The sequence below is a fragment of the Austrofundulus limnaeus genome, unplaced genomic scaffold, assembly GCF_001266775.1.
Source record: "Austrofundulus limnaeus strain Quisiro unplaced genomic scaffold, Austrofundulus_limnaeus-1.0 Scaffold120, whole genome shotgun sequence".
Taxonomy (NCBI): Eukaryota; Metazoa; Chordata; class Actinopteri; order Cyprinodontiformes; family Rivulidae; genus Austrofundulus; species Austrofundulus limnaeus.
The window spans coordinates 1,458,868-1,475,912 of NW_013952522.1; the positions used below are offsets into that span (position 1 = coordinate 1,458,868).

The window sequence follows — 17,045 nt, forward strand, 5'->3', positions numbered from 1 at the left end:
CCTTCCTTCCTTGAGCCTGCCTTCCTTCCTTCCTTGATCCTTCCTTCCTTCCTTCCTTGATCCTGCCTTCCTTCCTTGATCCTTCCTTCCTTCCTTGATCCTTCCTTACTTCCTTCCTTTATCCTTCCTTCCTTCCATGATCCTTCCTTCCTTGATCCTTCCTTCTTTCCTTCCTTGATCCTTCCTTGATCCTTCCTCCCTTCCTTAAGTCTTCCTTCCTTCCTTGATCCTTCCTTCCTTTATCCTTCCTTCTTTCCTTCCTACCTTGATCCTTCCTTCCTTCCTTGAGCCTGCCTTCCTTCCTTCCTTGATCCTTCCTTCCTTGATCCTTCCTTCTTTCCTTCCTTGATCCTTCCTTGATCCTTCCTCCCTTCCTTAAGTCTTCCTTCCTTCCTTGATCCTTCCTTCCTTGATCCTTCCTTCTTTCCTTCCTACCTTGATCCTTCCTTCCTTCCTTGAGCCTGCCTTCCTTCCTTCCTTGAGCCTGCCTTCCTTCCTTCTTTGATCCTTCCTTCCTTGATCCTTCCTTCTTTCCTTCCTTGAGCCTTACTTCCTTCTTTCCTTGAGCCTGCCTTCCTTCCTTCCTTGATCCTTCCTTCCTTCCTTCCTTCCTTCCTTCCTTCCTTCCTTCCTTCCTTGATCATTCCTTCCTTCTTTCCTTGAGTCTTCCTTCCTTCCTTCTTTGAGCCTTCCTTCCTTCTTTCCTTGAGCCTTCCTTCCTTCCTTGATACTGCTTTCCTTCCTTCCTTGAGCCTGCCTTCCTTCCTTCCTTGAGCCTGCCTTCCTTCCTTCCTTGAGCCTGCCTTTCTTCCTTCCTTGAGCCTGCCTTCCTTCCTTCCTTCCTTCCTTGAGTCTGCTTTTCCTTCCTTGAGCCTGCCATCCTTCCTTCCTTGAGCCTTCCTTCCTTCCTTCCTTGAGTCTGCTTTTCCTTCCTTGAGCCTGCCTTCCTTCCTTCCTTGAGCCTGCCTTCCTTCTTTCCTTGAGCCTGCCTTCCTTGAGCCTTCCTTCCTTCCTTCCTTGAGTCTGCCTTCCTTCCTGCCTGCCTGCCTGCCTTGCCTTCCTTCCTTCCGCCTTCCTTCCTTTCTTCCTTCCTTCCTTCCTTCCTTTCCTTCCTTCCTTCCTTGTGCCTGCCTTCCTTCCTTCCTTCCTTGAGCCTGCCTTCCTTCCTTCCTTGAGCCTGCCTTCCTTCCTTTCTTGAGTCTGCCTTCCTTCCTTCCTTCCTTGAGCCTGCCTTCCTTCCTTCCTTCCTTGAGCCTGCCTTCCTTCCTTCCTTCCTTCCTTGAGTCTGCCTTCCTTCCTTCAGCCTGCCTGCCTGACAGCCAGCCATGAATATCTTGGTCCTGCTTTGTACTGTAGACCCCTGCCTCTGTTGTTCATGTGTTGAGGGTCTTGTGTTGCCACGATTAGTCCCTCTATGCTGTCCTTCAGTCCAGTCCTCTGCAGCCAAGGATTTGTTGAAATCAGTCAGTTCCTCAGTCAGCCAMTGGTGCATGTCATACAAAGGTTTATCTTTCCAATGATTCCTCCTCTTGCACACTGGGTTCTGCTGCCCAAGACGTAGTTCTTCATTAGGGGTTTCTTCTTCAGGATTCTTCAGGTTTCTTCTTCGGGATGCCTCCTTCTCTCGTATGCTTCAGCAGCTATAGCTCAGTCTCAGCTCTGGGTGGATCTACTCATGTTATTCTCCTGCCATTAAGAAGAGTACATTCTGGATGGTATAGTGGAAAATATCCTGTTTATTTTCCTATTTTATGCTTCTTTAAATCTCTTTTAGAATAGGAATCTCTACATTTGGTAAAATATCCTCTKTTTTTCCAAATGCAAAGTAGTGTAAAGACATTTTAATTCAGATACAGTAAACGTCTTGACCACTAGATGTCACTCTTTATTTATACTGTATGTGACTAATTTCTTCCTCAACCATTGGGAAAATTTTGAAATCACACTTGGAGGATTAACTTTCAATTGTGAAATGAAATGAAATCAAATAAATAAATAAATCACAGAACTATTATTTTTCAAAACCCAAAACTTCTACCATCAAAAAAATTTACAATTAAAAATGAAATAAACATGCTTGTTGTAGTCAGTTGCTTTATTATTTTTAGACCAAGTAAAGGTATAAAATGTGGAATCGCTCAAATTTGAGGGAAAAAACTGAAATCATAATATTACAATGCTGCTTGTTGCCCTGCCTCTGTTTTTTAATAACTTGGGGTAGCATGTGGCTTTGTGGTTAGGGGAGTTGTTCCTCTAATGCAGGGGTGTCAAACTCATTTTCACAGAGGCCCACATGAGCATTATGGTGCCCCTCAGAGGGCCATTTGTAGTTAACGTTGACCTTTCATGTTTAATTTGACTAAACAGTGTTTTATTACATCCTCTTATAAACACTGAAAAGTACTAAGTGTACGACTGACTAAATTTGAAATAAATAATACAGAAATAATATTAAAAGTCAAAATAAGAGTTTTACTGACTGTTGAGTTGTAGCCAGTAACTGCCACCTCTGCAGCATGTGATGCTCTCCATTCAATCACCAGCAGACTCCAAACACACCCACAGGCCCTCTTCCTGATCTCGGGGAATTTTAATCATGTCTCCCTGTCCTCCACTCTCCCCACCTTCACCTAGCACCTGCCACGCCAGAGATAACAGAACTCTGGATCAACTGTATGCCAACACAAAAAACACACATAGGTCATCACCTCTCCCTCCCCTGGGGGGCTCAGACCACAATGTGGTTCATCTCCAGCCTGTCACAGAACCCCTCGTACACCGAGAACCAGTTGTGACGCACAGTGAAGAGATGGTCTGAGGAGACTGAAGAGGCTCTGAGGGACTGCTTCAGCTCCACTGTGTGGGAAGAACTCTGTGCGCCTCATGGGGATGATACTGACAGCATCACGGACCGTGTCACGGACTACATTAACTTCTGTGTGGAGAACACTGTACCCACCGGACAGTATGGTGTTTCTCCAACAACAAACCCTGGATCAACCCTGAAATAAAGGCTCTTCTCAAGGAGAAGAAGAGAGCCTTTCAATCAGGAAACAAGGAGGAGCTGGGAGCTGTGCAGAAGGAGCTGAGGAGGAAGATCAGGGATGGAAAAAAATACCATGGAGAAAGATGGAGGATCAACTGCAGCAGAGTGACATCAGTGGTGTTTGGAGGAGTCTGAAAACAATGTCAGGCCACAAACCAAACCCCCAGGGTGTGGGGGACTTGGGGTGGGTGAACGACTTGAACCAGCATTTTAACAGGTTTGATCGGTCACCCACCCCTCCCCCAGCCCAGTCCCCTCTGCTGCCAACCCCACCCTCTGCTGGCTTCTCTTCACAGGACTTCGCACCTTCAACCCCCCACATCTCAGAGCATCAGGACCTCACACCATCCTCACCCCCACTCACTCCAGAAGACTCCATCTCCTCCTCCTTCATCTTGTCCCTCTCAACAGATCTACACACACAAGGGCTAAATAGATAAGTTTAAAAGTTAAAATGTAAACAAAGCAATAATTGAAATGCAGAACATGCAAATTTTTAAGAAATAGCACAAAAACACATTTACTGTGTAATATAAGTTAAATATCCTGCAATATATAACATGTTATTTTTTCCTTTTAACTGTACAGGTAATGCACAGATGAATATTATTATTCTCCAATATGAGAGGATAGTTGTTACTGTTCCCTTATTTTAATTTGTGGTTTTGTTAGCTGCAGTCTAGTTTTGTGTTTTATGAGTTTGAATGTTAGACTGTGTCTATGTTTAGAACACTGACTGCACGTGGAAAGAAGCTCCTCCACATTCTTTCAGTGGTTTGCCTCAGGGTTCTGAAGTGGTTCCCTGAGGGAGAGCAGTCCATTGTTGGGATGGCTGAGGTCTTTCACAACCTTCGTCCTGTCAGAGTAAAAGCAAAAGATTGTAAAAGATTGATTTATCTGTAGTCTTGATTTATCTGTCATCTCCATTATTTTTTTTCCCTCTACTTGTTCAAAAAATGCAATTGTAACTGACCATAACAATTACATTTCTTTTTTGTTTATTAATGCCAGAAGGTCGGAATCTTTGAAAAGAATAACTGTGGCATGTCTGTGATGTATTTTTGTAAGAAAACCCTAGGTGATTCCATTGTGTTTGCCAGGGGCTGCTGTGTTTTAGGAAGATGCAATTTATGTGTGAAAGAATGAAAAAYCTGATATTCAAATAAGTCACCCAAGAATAAAACATTAAAAACAAGCTTTAATATGCAAAAATGTTTTATTACACGTTTTTTTCTCCTATTCAAAGCGTAAAAACTATGAAAAGATGTGGCAAAAGTTTCAGCTTATCTCTTGTAGTCCAATACATTCTTCCTGAAAATGAATCCATCGGTATGTGCTTCAAATATTTTTAATTCATGGCTTTGCTACAAAAAAGGCTGATGCTAGAGGWCTTATTTACATGGATTCAAAAAAAGGGGCCAGTAAAACCTTTAAACGCTTAAATCCTACATGCAGTTTCCACCTTCGAATGTGCACTATGAAAAGACCTGTAAAAACAGGAACAAAAAGGAAGGAGACAAACAATAAATGGTACCATATCACCTGAAGTTTTAAACCAGTTAAAAGCAGTAATCCTCCTATAAATATCTCTTAACGTATAAGTATTGCTGTCTGAGCAGCTCAGACAAACTGCTGGAATCCCACAGTGACGGTTCCTCACTTCCTTGACCTTCACCTTTTGTTTCATGTCCTGCAGTCTTTTCCCTTTCAATTGTCACGGAGATTCTGTTTTCATTGGCCGTCAAAGACTGTAATAAATTATAAGTGTCAAGATGATGATTCCTGCTACCACTCCGACACTGATAAAAATGATTTTCATCTTCATGTTGTCCCATCTTTTCTGTTGCTTCACTTTCAGGGTAGTCTTCTCAAAAACTTTACCCTAGAGGAAAGAAAAAAAAAAAAGAAAAGAAAATGAGTGGAGATCACTTTTTGGACATTTAAGCAATGTTTAACTGAGATGCCAAACATGCATTTCTTACAGTTCATACTGTTCTCTCTTCAAATGCTCCTCATTTACTCAAACGTGTGTCCTTGTTCACATTCAGTATCACCTCTGCGCTCTGATATACTATTCATGTAAAAATGTCATGTGGTCTATTTTGAATCCCGTGAACTTTTGAAACCTCTCTTCTGGGATTTCCATTGTTTACTCTTAGATAGCTGAGAAAAACTTTTAAGATTTCCTTGACCAATAATCACATGATGCTGAGGGTATGCTTGTTTTACTCATGTGTTCGTGGTTAGAACTCAGTTCTTCCCACCTCCTCCTTTTATTATGCCCTCAACATTTTTTAGTGCTTGTTAGAGAGTTGATCAATGAGGGTCACTGTAAAACCATATAGTACAAAAACATTTCTTAAGGCACTGATCAAAAGGAGGAAATCCAGCTTTATGGTTACCAATTTACTAGTGGGAGCTACACACTTTCTACAACATGGGTCACCCCAGTTATAAAAGTAAAAACTTGTTTATTTATTAATGATTATCAATGATATTGTGTTGTGATGATACAATGTCTACTACACAGAGTACTTTGTACTTGAAATCATCAGTTGCAACAGAATTTGTAGAAAGTAAAAAAGGGACACTTGACCTTAAAAGAGATGTTTTTAAATGTGCAACATGTCTTCAGATGGGGTCAGTGGTTTACATCCCCTCACCATGACAGTCAAAGTATGGCAGTAATTTGGAGGGTTTCAGTTTTTATTTGAACAGTTCTTTTTCCAGGGTGGAACTATTACACAATGTAAAAACAAGAATTTGGTGAACATGTTTGAATATATTGAGGATTTTCTTTAATCCATAAAGGATAAAAATGAAGCAAAGACACAAACATTCATTGACCTGAAGTTTTCAGTGAGTAGAGCAGAAAATTCTTGAATGAACAAACATGACAAAAAGTTGGACAAAGTCAAGTCCTGTTAACTTTTTGTCCGTTTGTGTGTTGCAGTGAACACAGACAGTGATGGACACCTGGTATCTCCTGAACAGAGCTATTGATTGCAGTCAAAATTAACATAATTGTCCTTGGCCCAACGGAGGTCTGAAAACATTTTGAGGTCAAAGGTCAAAGTTGAAGGTCAGGTAAAGTCATATTTGTTCCTTAAAGCCCCGTATTTTGAACATAAGTGGCTGGTCAATGAAGTTAATGATGTGGTAAATATTAAAGAGGAAGTCATGTTTAGACATTGTTGATACAGTTACATACTTCTTAGAATATTTAGGTCCAAAAATAGAGGTCAACAGGTAACTGCATGCCCAGTGCTTTAAATGCAGACAAGTCTYGGACAGGCGGAGGCACACCAGTCCATGCTTTGGCATCGAGTTCCACCTTGTTTTAAATCATTCAAGTTATACATTTTGTAATCATTCCACTCTGAGAAAGAACAGTTCAAATAAATCCTATTTTTCTCCTTAAAAACACTGAGCTTTTCATTTTAAAAAACCTGCATCATTAAAACTACGTCATACTTGCTGGTTTACATTATCCATGCTGGCTTAGTGATCTGTTGAGTCCAGAAACAAATAATCATCTGACGGGAAATCTTAAGTAAAACAAACACTCCCACAAAGAAGCATTTTAACAATCTGCTCTTGATTAAAGAGAGCATTTTATCCATTTGAACAAGTTGGAAAGAGAAACCCTGAACTGACAGATTTCACATGAAAAAAAAAAATCCTGTGAACAGAGTATTAAATTTAAATGACTTCAAATTTACTGTGAAAACCTGACTCATAAATGTAAGTTAAAAACTTTGGATGATGAACTTTGCCAGCAGGACGTTTCAAATCAGCTACATCAATACTCAATGAGCTCAAAGGATCACATAACTCAACACAAGGTCAACACGTGCAACACAACATTTCCACATTTCCCTGCTGATCTGAGGACAGAGTTTCAGAGGGACAAAAACAGATGGGCTGATCCTGGAGATTTTAATTCAAGAGGCACACACTTTCACATCACTCGGGTTTAAAGAGACCTAACTAAAGTTCAGCATTCAAATCAGGATTGGTCTAAAACTCCATGTGGTAGATTTAACTCAAAGCTGCAATTCTTGATTTTTTTTTTTAAAACCAGAATGTGTTCAGAAAACGAGAGGTTCACATGAGTTCATACAACAATTTCTGAGAGCCTCCTGTTTTTTTAATCATTTATTTAAACATCTTTCTTTATAAACTGTTGCTTCAAYGCAGGGTTTTTAAAACTGGGGTCCCAAGATCCCCAGGGGTCCATAAGCTATAGCAAGGGGGTCCCCAAAATAAACAAATAACTTACAATTATGCCATAAAATGCATGTATGCACACAGAGACCAAGTAAAACAACTAGTAATCCAGTAAAAAACAGACTTAACCAAAATACAAAAAACATTCTCATGGCATGTAAGGGTTAAAATAGCAGTAAATAATTTTAATKCACARGAGGTTTTTGAGGGAGTTCTTGGAAATGTATCTCCCCTGTAGGGGGTCCTCAGACTCAAAAGATTTGAGAAGCCCTGCTTTTAAAAAGGTACTGGAACAAGCAGATAAAACAACAATCAAAACAGTGTAGTGATATGAAATACAACAYAGAAATTATTTCATTTGTAATGACCTGCTAATCTAACAACGCTTGTAGGTTAGTTTTTTTCAGATTAAACTTACCGTAGTTGCAAATTTGAACCTTTAGGTCTGCAATAAAAACTCATCTGAAGCTAAAGAGTCAAATAAAACAGTGAATAGAGCCAGCTGAAACTACTGGAATAAAATCAGACAGCAGAAGCTTCAGCMCAAACCTTTTCAGCTTCATTATTCTTCTCAACATTTGCAGTCCAACACGCAGAAAGGACTAAATGTTGCAGTAAAATATCTCAGAATTGTAAAAAAGTAAGTTGTACAGCTTCAAAATATTCAGACATTATTCACTTTTTGTTCTGTTGCAACCTGATCCCACAGATGTTTACATTTATTTTTTCTCAATAACCTACAGTGAGTAGCCCACAAAGACAAAGCAAAAGACATATTATATTTGAAACTTTGGAGAAACAATTATATATACAGAATCATTCAGACCTCTTAGTACTGATCTAAACCACCTTAAAATGGTTTTAATTACAGTTTCAAATATCTTTTTAGCTCTTTTTTCCTAATCTTTGTCTGATTAGATGGTACCATTTTCATGTCCCTCCAGAGATGTTTGATAGGTTCAAGTCGAGACTCAGGCTGGGCCACTTTAGGACATTCAGAGTTGTCTTCTCRGTTTTGGGTCATGTTAGAAGGTGAACCTTCAGCCCAGTCTGAGGTCCTGAGCTCTGTGGAAACCTGTTTTCATCAAGGATAGCTATCCTTTAAACTGTCTTCTGCTTAAAAACACCCCACACCATGATGCTGCCACCATCATGCTCCACTGGGATGGTTCTGCAGATGACATAAGGTGCCTGGTTTCCTGCAGACATATTGTTTAGAACTGAAGCCAAACTGTTGTCTTGGTCCTTACAGTCTGAGTCTTACAAGCAGCTTTCAAGTATTTTGTGTTAGGTTTTGTGTTACATGTTGGTCTGTTAATGTGACTGATTTACAGTGGTGGACACTAGTCCCCTACATTGTTTCCAACCACTCAGAACCACACAGAACTGCGCTCAGCCGTGCAGTTTGTACCTKCTCTCTGATGGTTCCAGGCAGAAGCCAGTACAGCACGCCTACGATTCTGGTGAACTCTGGTGAACTCTGAGTCAATTTTGTGCTTTAGAATTCGCTTCCACTAAGATTTATTGAACATAAGCACTTTAGAACTTGCACAACTATCTTTTGAATTAGTGCTGCCCACCACCGCTGATTTAGTTTAACTTGTGTTGAGCTGAAACTGCCAGGACAGTTGTCTTAGTGGAAACAATGAAAGCCAACAGTTTAATAAGAGTTTGATCTCTTCACTGGATTTGCTGATGGTTGTTTCAGTCAAACTTTACCTGAGATAAACATCAATTCACACATGACTCATGAACTTCCCTATTGCTACAAATTCTTCCAGTGATGCACCAGTGATGTCTTTTGTTTAATGAACCATGTTGTCAGTCAGTTCTTCCAGTGTTACCACTTCTYGTTACTCCTGTGAGCTCTATAATTTATATCAACATGTGCTCTTCTAGTTTGTTCAATCCCAACTCAATCTGTGGAAAACTGAAATTCAACTATTTCTTGATGTTAAATTTTGATACTTTGCTTTTATGGCTTTTCCTTTGCTCTGTGCAAGCTATAGCTATACAGTGTTGAGTAACACAGACAAGCATGGCAACGTGGGAACGATGTGACCTCAGCGTTGACCCCCGGACATACATTGGCCTCGTGGCATGTCCTGAACTTACTGTCGTACCCAGGGACACCAGCCTGCTTCATTCATCTTTGGAAACAATAGGAAATACCTTTCTAAACATAGCACTATTTAACACAATCAGGATGTAAAGTGTTCATTTGTTTTCCTCTCCAGCTCCACCTAAAAGGTATTTTTGGATATCAACGTGACATCTTTTAGCTTAAATTCCGTTGGCAATAAGCTCCGGGAGTTCACAGTAAAAGATACACCTCAGACTCTTAGACAAACAACCCAACATAGCCTGGGGGGGGGATCATGATCTTTGCCCACCCGAAGAGCACCTTGGACTGCTACCTTTTCCATCAGCTCTTCAGCCCGATCCTCCAAATCGGTCAGTTTGCCGGTTCTCTCATCAGCTTTGTTCATGTTGTCCAGCATGATCTCCTTCACCTCCTCTGCCTCCTCCTGTGCCTGCTGCAAGCGGCTCTTCCCATTCTCCTGTAAAGGGTCAGCARAAAAGTGAATTCATTGTATTAGTTTGTCTGACTTTGCTGGAACAGTGATGTAAAAAGGGGTTAATGTTCAGACAAGTTGTGATGGTTGCCATGTTTTGGGATAAACAGGTTTTTGTATCATTTGTTGGAGTAAATTAATTATTATTATTAAAACTTCATGAGTTGGTTGATTACAGTATTCTACAGCTTATGTTTAAGGCTCATAAAAACATGCTACCTTTGAATATACAGTTAAATTTTGTTAAAAGAGAAAGCTCTTATAATTTAAAGGGAAATGAAGTATTTGTGAAGCACAGATTTCGAACGAGTTTAAGGGAACGGTGTACGTTGATACAGGGAGTGAAATTGTGGAATGCTCTGAGTGACGTTAGAAATGCTAGATCATTGTTTGTGTTTAAAAGAATGATTAAACTTGGTTTATTGAACAAATATACTGTATATTAGAATAAGGGATATTTATGTAAGTTTTATTTGTTGTTGTTTCTGTTTTGCTGTATTTTTGTAACTAGAAGAGTATTGATATTTTTTCTTCTTTTTTTCTTTGTAAAAAGGGGCAGATAAAAGATTTTTTCTTCGTTCTGCTGCCTTTCATTTTATTTTGTGATATAAGTTTTGTATTTTCTGTAATGTAAACTTTTTTGTTTTAAGTGACATGAATAAATGAATAAATCTCCAAAATAAAAAAATAAAATAATAAAATAATAAAAAAATAACTTCAAATCAACTTTTTATGTACAGTAGATAAACTGTCTGAATTGTGTCTTAAGTGCATTATCTTTGTATTTCTGTGCTAATTTTGACATTTCCGTATAAATGTGTTTAATTCTGCTATAGTGCTGCCCTCTATGTGTTGAACGGTGGATACTGCAGTTGAATTTTCCTCTTGGTTAAAACAGTACACGTTTACATTACTTGGTACATGCTTACGGTTCAGGCATAAAAGCCTCTCACWCAGAAACACGCCCCTGCAGCGAGTCAGGGTTTGGAACAGTGAACACTACAACGAAAGTTTGTTACTACTTTGAACATTAGCCCATGTGAGCGTTGCTGCTAACAACGCACACGCATTGCATCGACAGAAACAGCTTTGTGCATAGCTGAGTCAGCGCCTTTAGCCAGCGGCGTGATCCGATAAGGCTCAGACCCGCTCAAACTCTGATAAGGATGTGTTGAAAATAAATCTTCCACTGCGGCTAAACTCTCTTRGTCGCTCTGGTTACTTTCCGTGTTTCAATGGAGAAGCCGGTACGTGTTCCGAAACGAAGCAGTCAGAGGGGAAAAAAATCAGCTGAGCTTGAAGCACAGCACGACACATGGACGCCTGCCTCATATCAAAAAACAAACTGTATTAGCTTACTTTAGTAATCTTCTTTGTGGTTCAAGATTCTTTAAATCCAACTACAAAGTTTCTGTTTTGCATCGTCTTCAATATTCCCTCGGTAATAAATCAGTTTGCTGATGTTTATTCCTGCCACACAAAGCTGATTCAGATTCAGGAGATGGTTAAAGGGACATTCCACCTCATTTTTGACTACCCTGAGCATCTTTAATCTGCTCTAGTTAAAATACTTAAAGGGGACCTATTATGCAAAATTCACTTTTTAAAGTTTTTTTTTATTCAACTTTGGGTATGTGCTTCTTAAAAAAAAAAAACAGTCCTAGGACCAAAAAATGTACCCAGGGGCATATTTACTGTAAGTAAATGTATTTTTAATGTGTATTAAAGACAAGTTTTATACTTCAGTCATATTGTGATGTCACAAGCCGTACGACAACCCACCAGAACCTGCGTTCAGCCCCTTACCTAGCAACCCCCGGGTGAGGCTCCACCTCCTCAGTATAAAAAGCCGTCACTGTGTTGTTGTGCAATGTGTAGCTCATTTCACAACAAGCCTCCAGTAGGGCAATGGGTAGAGTGTTGGACCAGAGAGCTGGAGACCAGGGTTTGAGACCGGCACGGACACAATTTAATTATTTATTTATTTTTGTTCGTTATGAACACGTTTTCTCATGTACCTCTATTGTTTAGCTTATTAAAGCCTTGTTAAAGCCTATTTGTTCGAGTTTCTGAGGTATTTTCACCGCTGCTGCTCCCTGCTCTGGTAACAGAGTGGAACAGAGTGAGGGCAGAGCAGAGGTTGTAAAACGGAGCTTCTGCTATTAGCCATGCTAAGGTAAATGCTGGCTTTGGAGGGCGGAGTTAATGTCAACAGATTTTTGGAGGGCGTTACCAACAGAGCTCATTAACATAAACAGCTCTTCTGAACAGAAGTCAGAGCAGGCAGAACTAGAAAATGGGAAGTTTTATTATCTGAGAATTATTTTGTGCATTAAATTGAATGAACATGGTCTGGATAGCCCACAGACATACCATAAAATTTTCTAGGACCCATAATTGGTCTCCTTTAAGAATTTCAATGTATTTTTCTCCATCTATCTTTCCTTTAACTCTGAGTAGTTTCCCAGTTCTTGTAGGTGAAAACAACCCTGAAGCTGCCACCACGTTTTAACTGTAGAGACTGAGTTCTCAGCACAAGACAGGTGGTAGATTTGCCTCAAACATGGTGTTGTCCCTGATGGACAAAAACTATGAATTTGATCTCATCAAATTTGTCTAATTGTATGTTTTCTGAAGCTGCTGGTTAAGATTTAAAAGCCAAGGGACGTGCGTGCAAAACATCTGTTTTATATAGTTTCTTTTCAACTTTTAAATACATTTATCCCCTGGTTTTGAAGAATTGATACTTTTAATTAAATTCAAAATCCAATTAAGTTCCAGGTTGTAAGGCAAACAGAACAGAAAGATTACAGAACAGTAAATGAATGTTTGCTCTGTATGCCTCAAGCTTGCCACTTTCATTTCCAAATGTCTTTTAAAATAGGAAACTCAGATACAAAACACTAAATTACAGAACTAGTTCTGTCGTGTTTTTTAGAACTGAAAACAAAACCCACAGCCTGTTTGAAAAAATAAAAATTAAAAAAATAACTAGCTGTCAAGTGGGGGGAAATGACACACCCACTTTACATAAACCCAGCTGGTTTGTTTGCTAAACACAGTTTTGCTTTGGGTGTTTAGGGAATTGAATCATCCTGCTTGTTCAAGTAATTTACATTTAAATAGAAAGTAAAGTAAAGCAGGTCAGGATTCTAGTGAAACAAAGTCAGTCTTTTAAGATCATCATGAAGACTATTTAAATGGCACAGAACAAGCGCACGGAGCAGGATATTTGACCTCAGAGTTATATGTTTCCTGACAGCTTTCTCCTTCAGTGTTTGCCCTCTGAGCCATGACAGGAAACCTGCACCTCAGAAGGTGACAGGAAGCAGAAACTAGTGAAAAAAAAACTCAGCATCTAGTTCACTACAGTTCATTCTGAAAATACCACATCCTCCCTTTTTTGGTGATTTTATCTGAAAAGAGCAAAAGGTGTTTTTTTTCCAAGCCTGATAAGTGATTAATGGATGCTGAGACTGCCTTTTTATCTCATCCTGGGCACAACAAAAAGCAGGGAGACAATAGTGTGTTTAAAATTTAACCAGGAACTTGCTGCCCATTCCAGTTTCCCTCCTCGTTTCCTTCCTTCCCTCATTCCATCCTCCAGTGTACATGCTGGTACCTGGTGTTTCACCTTTATTAATACTTCGTGGTGCCCAAACCTCTCTTCTGACCCACAAAATTAAAGTCGCCTCAATTATAATACTAAAAATATATAAACATTGATAATAAAACATTTAACAAAGAGCCTTGTCCACTTGTTTATAAGTTTTTATAAATTAATGACCATTATTTTTATTTATTTTAAACAGTTGGGTGTAAAAATGCTATACGCTAAAGTTAATTTGATCTGCATGCCAACTTTAGGAACCATGGTTCTGCTTGAGTCCAGTGTCTCTCTGGGTTTAGATTATTGTGTCTCAAAGGTGACTTATGAGGACACAAGAAGGAGAAATGTTAACTAATAAYTAAATAAAACTATTTAAAAATAATCTGTTTTCATTGTTATGCACTGTGTTGACTTTTGTCACAGTTTATGTAAGAAGAAATAGAACTGAATTAATTTATAATGAAAAACAAACGCAGAAGAAAAGTGAACACTCGGCAGGACCTGTAATTCTTATTACTTTAACCTAATTTAAGGTCATTCAACCCTCTGGCTCTCACTCAGGAGTCTGCACACTGAGAAGGCTACACTTAAATAAACATTCCGCTCAGAAACATCTTTTCCACCTGGTTTTTAGTTCAAGCTGTTYAGACAGGTTGGACTCACCATGACTGTCGCGTCTCTGGCTGTCCTCGACTGGAAACTCCGTCAGTCAGTGAGTTTGGAGCATTTAAAGGTCGGCTGGAGTGGACTTTTTAAAAACAGGAAACGCGGAGACTCTCTCCGTGGCTTTTACACCAACCTATATAAAATGAGAAAGCGCGCCGCCCCGCAGTTCGCTTTGTTTTCCTCTGCTCGTCCCCAACCGTCACTTTCTCTTCAGGCAGCAGCTGCGTGCACTGCAGGACTCCTTATCACCATACTTATCGAGAGGCGTTCAGGGTAATCCCGGAAACTTGTACATTTATCTCCTCAACCTGACAGGAAAGCAGAGTACAATAGCCTACCTCATCTACTCATTAACTCAAGGCCTGACTTTAAGTCTTCACTCAGGAAAAAAAAAATAGAGAATTTTATGATTCTTATATTCATTATTTCAAAAATAGGATAACAAGATTGACCAGGGTTGTTTGTATAATTATTTAATTCATCCCCCCCCCCCCAGTAACAGTGTGAACTAGAGAAATTATGCATCTTTTGTGAAAATGCAGAGTGAAGGCTGAATTTACCAGTTAAATGCTAAAAAATAAAATAAATGCTAACTAAAAGCCAGAAGTAGAAAAACACTAACTAAAAGTAGCTAAACTCTAGCTAAAAGTAGCAAAACACAACCGTAAAATAAACTACAGCTAAAAAAACTAGCTATTAAGTAGCTGAAACCTAACTTGATCTTAAAAGTTATAAAATATTGTCTAAAACAGCTAAAATGTAGCTAAATGTTAAAATAACAAAACACAATTGCTATAAGTAGTTGAATTCTGGGTAAAAGTAACACAACATTGTCTAAAAACAGCTAAAATATAGCCAAAATGCAAAAGTAGCAAAACCAAAAGTTCAATGGTGTCCAAAGTCAGCTCTCGAGGGCTGATGTTCTGCATGTTTTAGGAGCTGCCCTGGTTCAACACAGCTGAARCATAGTAGTGCTATATTGAGAAGGGGTTATCTGCAGAATCAAAGTGGGCGTGACACAAGAGTGGGCGTGTCAAAAGCATAAACACTGTGGGCTACGAGGCATACATGACGGTATCCTTAGATCCTGCTTGATGTCTTTACAGCCTGACCCTGACCCCAACACTAAGGTTAACCAGGAGAAATGTGACRCAAYTAGGGTTCTTCAGAAAAAGTGGTGCCGTGCAGTAACYCCCCTTTTGTTCTTGTCCAGTCAGGTGTGTCCCTTTAACAAAGTCCGTCAAATCAGGTGTGTCGCTTTAGAATTGTCTTTCCTTGTGACACGCCCACTCGTCTGCAGAGACCCCTACTTGGGCTATATTAGGCCTCATTATGTCATCAAGGTCTGCAGAGCTCTAAGCAGACACTCCTTAGGTTCTCTTTCAACATTCGTTCTGGTATCTCACTATGGGACACACCCTCAGCCTGTCCCCCCAGAAGCTCTATTTCATTACTCCAGTCCTTTGACTGGCAGAAAAGTGACTTCAGCTCCGGGAGGGGGGACCTCCTCCCAGTATAAAGGCTGACGGTTACGTAGGTGATCTTCAGTCTAACACCTTTTCTCGCTCCCAGAAGCAACTCTCAGACGAATATACAGCTATTATTGAGCTAGCTTAACTGTTCACAGAGCGAGCTAACAACTTGGTCGCCAAATGCTTCTCAATAASTGTATTTTGGTTTTCTGAGTTTTTCTTCCGCTGGCCTGTCATCAAACAGCAGCAACCGCAACTGGTCACCAAACCAGCTGCCCCTTTTGGTGCAATTTTTCGAGTGAAACACGTCGGGACGCTTCCACCTGTACTCGCCATGGACAGGGCTAAGCCACCAACTAGAACCTGCACATGCGGCAACCTAATCGCTGGGGCAGATACCTACTCTGTCTGCGCTTCGTGTCTGGGGCTGCAACATGCCCAGGACYCGTTAGTGTCACCAGCTAACMGCGAGCACTGTGCACCGCMCTCCCMCAAATCTTGCCGACGCAGACTGGTGCGCCAAGCTAGCCTGTCGGATGTCGACCCGGTGCTAGGAGTAACCAAACCCCCGCCACAGGTGGAGCTCACGGCGAACAACAAGGAAGAGCACCCTCCAACCGGAGCCAGCTGGAGCGACCAGCTCGAGGCTGTCGCCCCACTGCTGGGCCCGGAGCAAGACYAGACGGACCTCCCGGTTTTCAGTAACCTTWTTAGCAGGGAAACTGACTCCGAGGCGGAATCTGTTAGTCTCGATTCTGACGACTACGAGCAGGACGGCGAAGTTTTCTCCATTCCGCWGGCTGCAAAGCCCGCGGAAACGAGCMACGCCCACGGCGACTCACRAAACTTTCAGCGTGGTTTGTTGCTRATTTGCTCAGCAGGGTCAACTGATTGCAAAACAACTGCTTGGTGGCGTCTCCTGCTTTTGCTGGGGTGTGTCAGTAACTCCTCCCCCCCAGGTGATCATAGCACAACAGAAATCTCTGGCAAGCTGGGCCAGAAAGCGCTCTCTGGTTTAGATATAGTAAATCAGAGGGCCTGACAGTAAAGTTACTGCAGCTCAGTGACCCTGATGCTTTGCTTTGGTTCTTAATTTTTGCTTTGTTTCTTTGGTTTTGTCTTTGATTTGGATTTTTTTTCTTTTTCCTTTGGTTTCATATGGGTTTTATTCAGTGTGGCCTTATGCCTTGCTGTTAATAGCAGCCTGAGAGTTTTAGGTTCTTTTAAGTGGAGCTCTTATTTTAATAGGTGGATGTGTCTGTGGTTGGGTTTACTTTATCTGATTTAGTTTTAATTTCAAAGGGRTTTTATTCTGGTAAATGAACTAATCATTGTAATTTTCTTTGGTAAATCTTGTTTAATTTTCTAAATTGTATTTATTTTCCATATATAATGCTTTTTGTACAACCTAACACCTCCTCCTTGTGTCCAGGTTGAGGGCTTTC

General features: G+C 40.3%; 2 protein-coding genes across 2 annotated transcripts; one reads left to right on the forward strand and one right to left on the reverse strand.

Moving 5' to 3' along the window:
• Window positions 1-4,224: 4,224 nt before the first annotated feature.
• vamp5 (vesicle-associated membrane protein 5) lies at window positions 4,225-14,507 on the reverse strand. The gene is made up of 3 exons (XM_014014965.1): window positions 14,126-14,507; window positions 9,694-9,837; window positions 4,225-4,928 (listed from the first exon to the last, which is right to left on the reverse strand). Exons 1-3 carry the CDS (start codon window positions 14,126-14,128, stop codon window positions 4,788-4,790), a joined length of 288 nt encoding a protein of 95 aa, XP_013870419.1. The 5' UTR covers window positions 14,129-14,507; the 3' UTR covers window positions 4,225-4,787.
• Window positions 14,508-15,423: 916 nt separating this feature from the next.
• LOC106522034 (uncharacterized) lies at window positions 15,424-16,619 on the forward strand (the record flags this gene model as incomplete). The annotated part of the gene is given in 1 exon segment (XM_014014875.1): window positions 15,424-16,619. A coding segment is annotated over 1 exon segment (685 nt), but the record flags the coding sequence as incomplete, so codon positions are not given.
• Window positions 16,620-17,045: the final 426 nt, after the last annotated feature.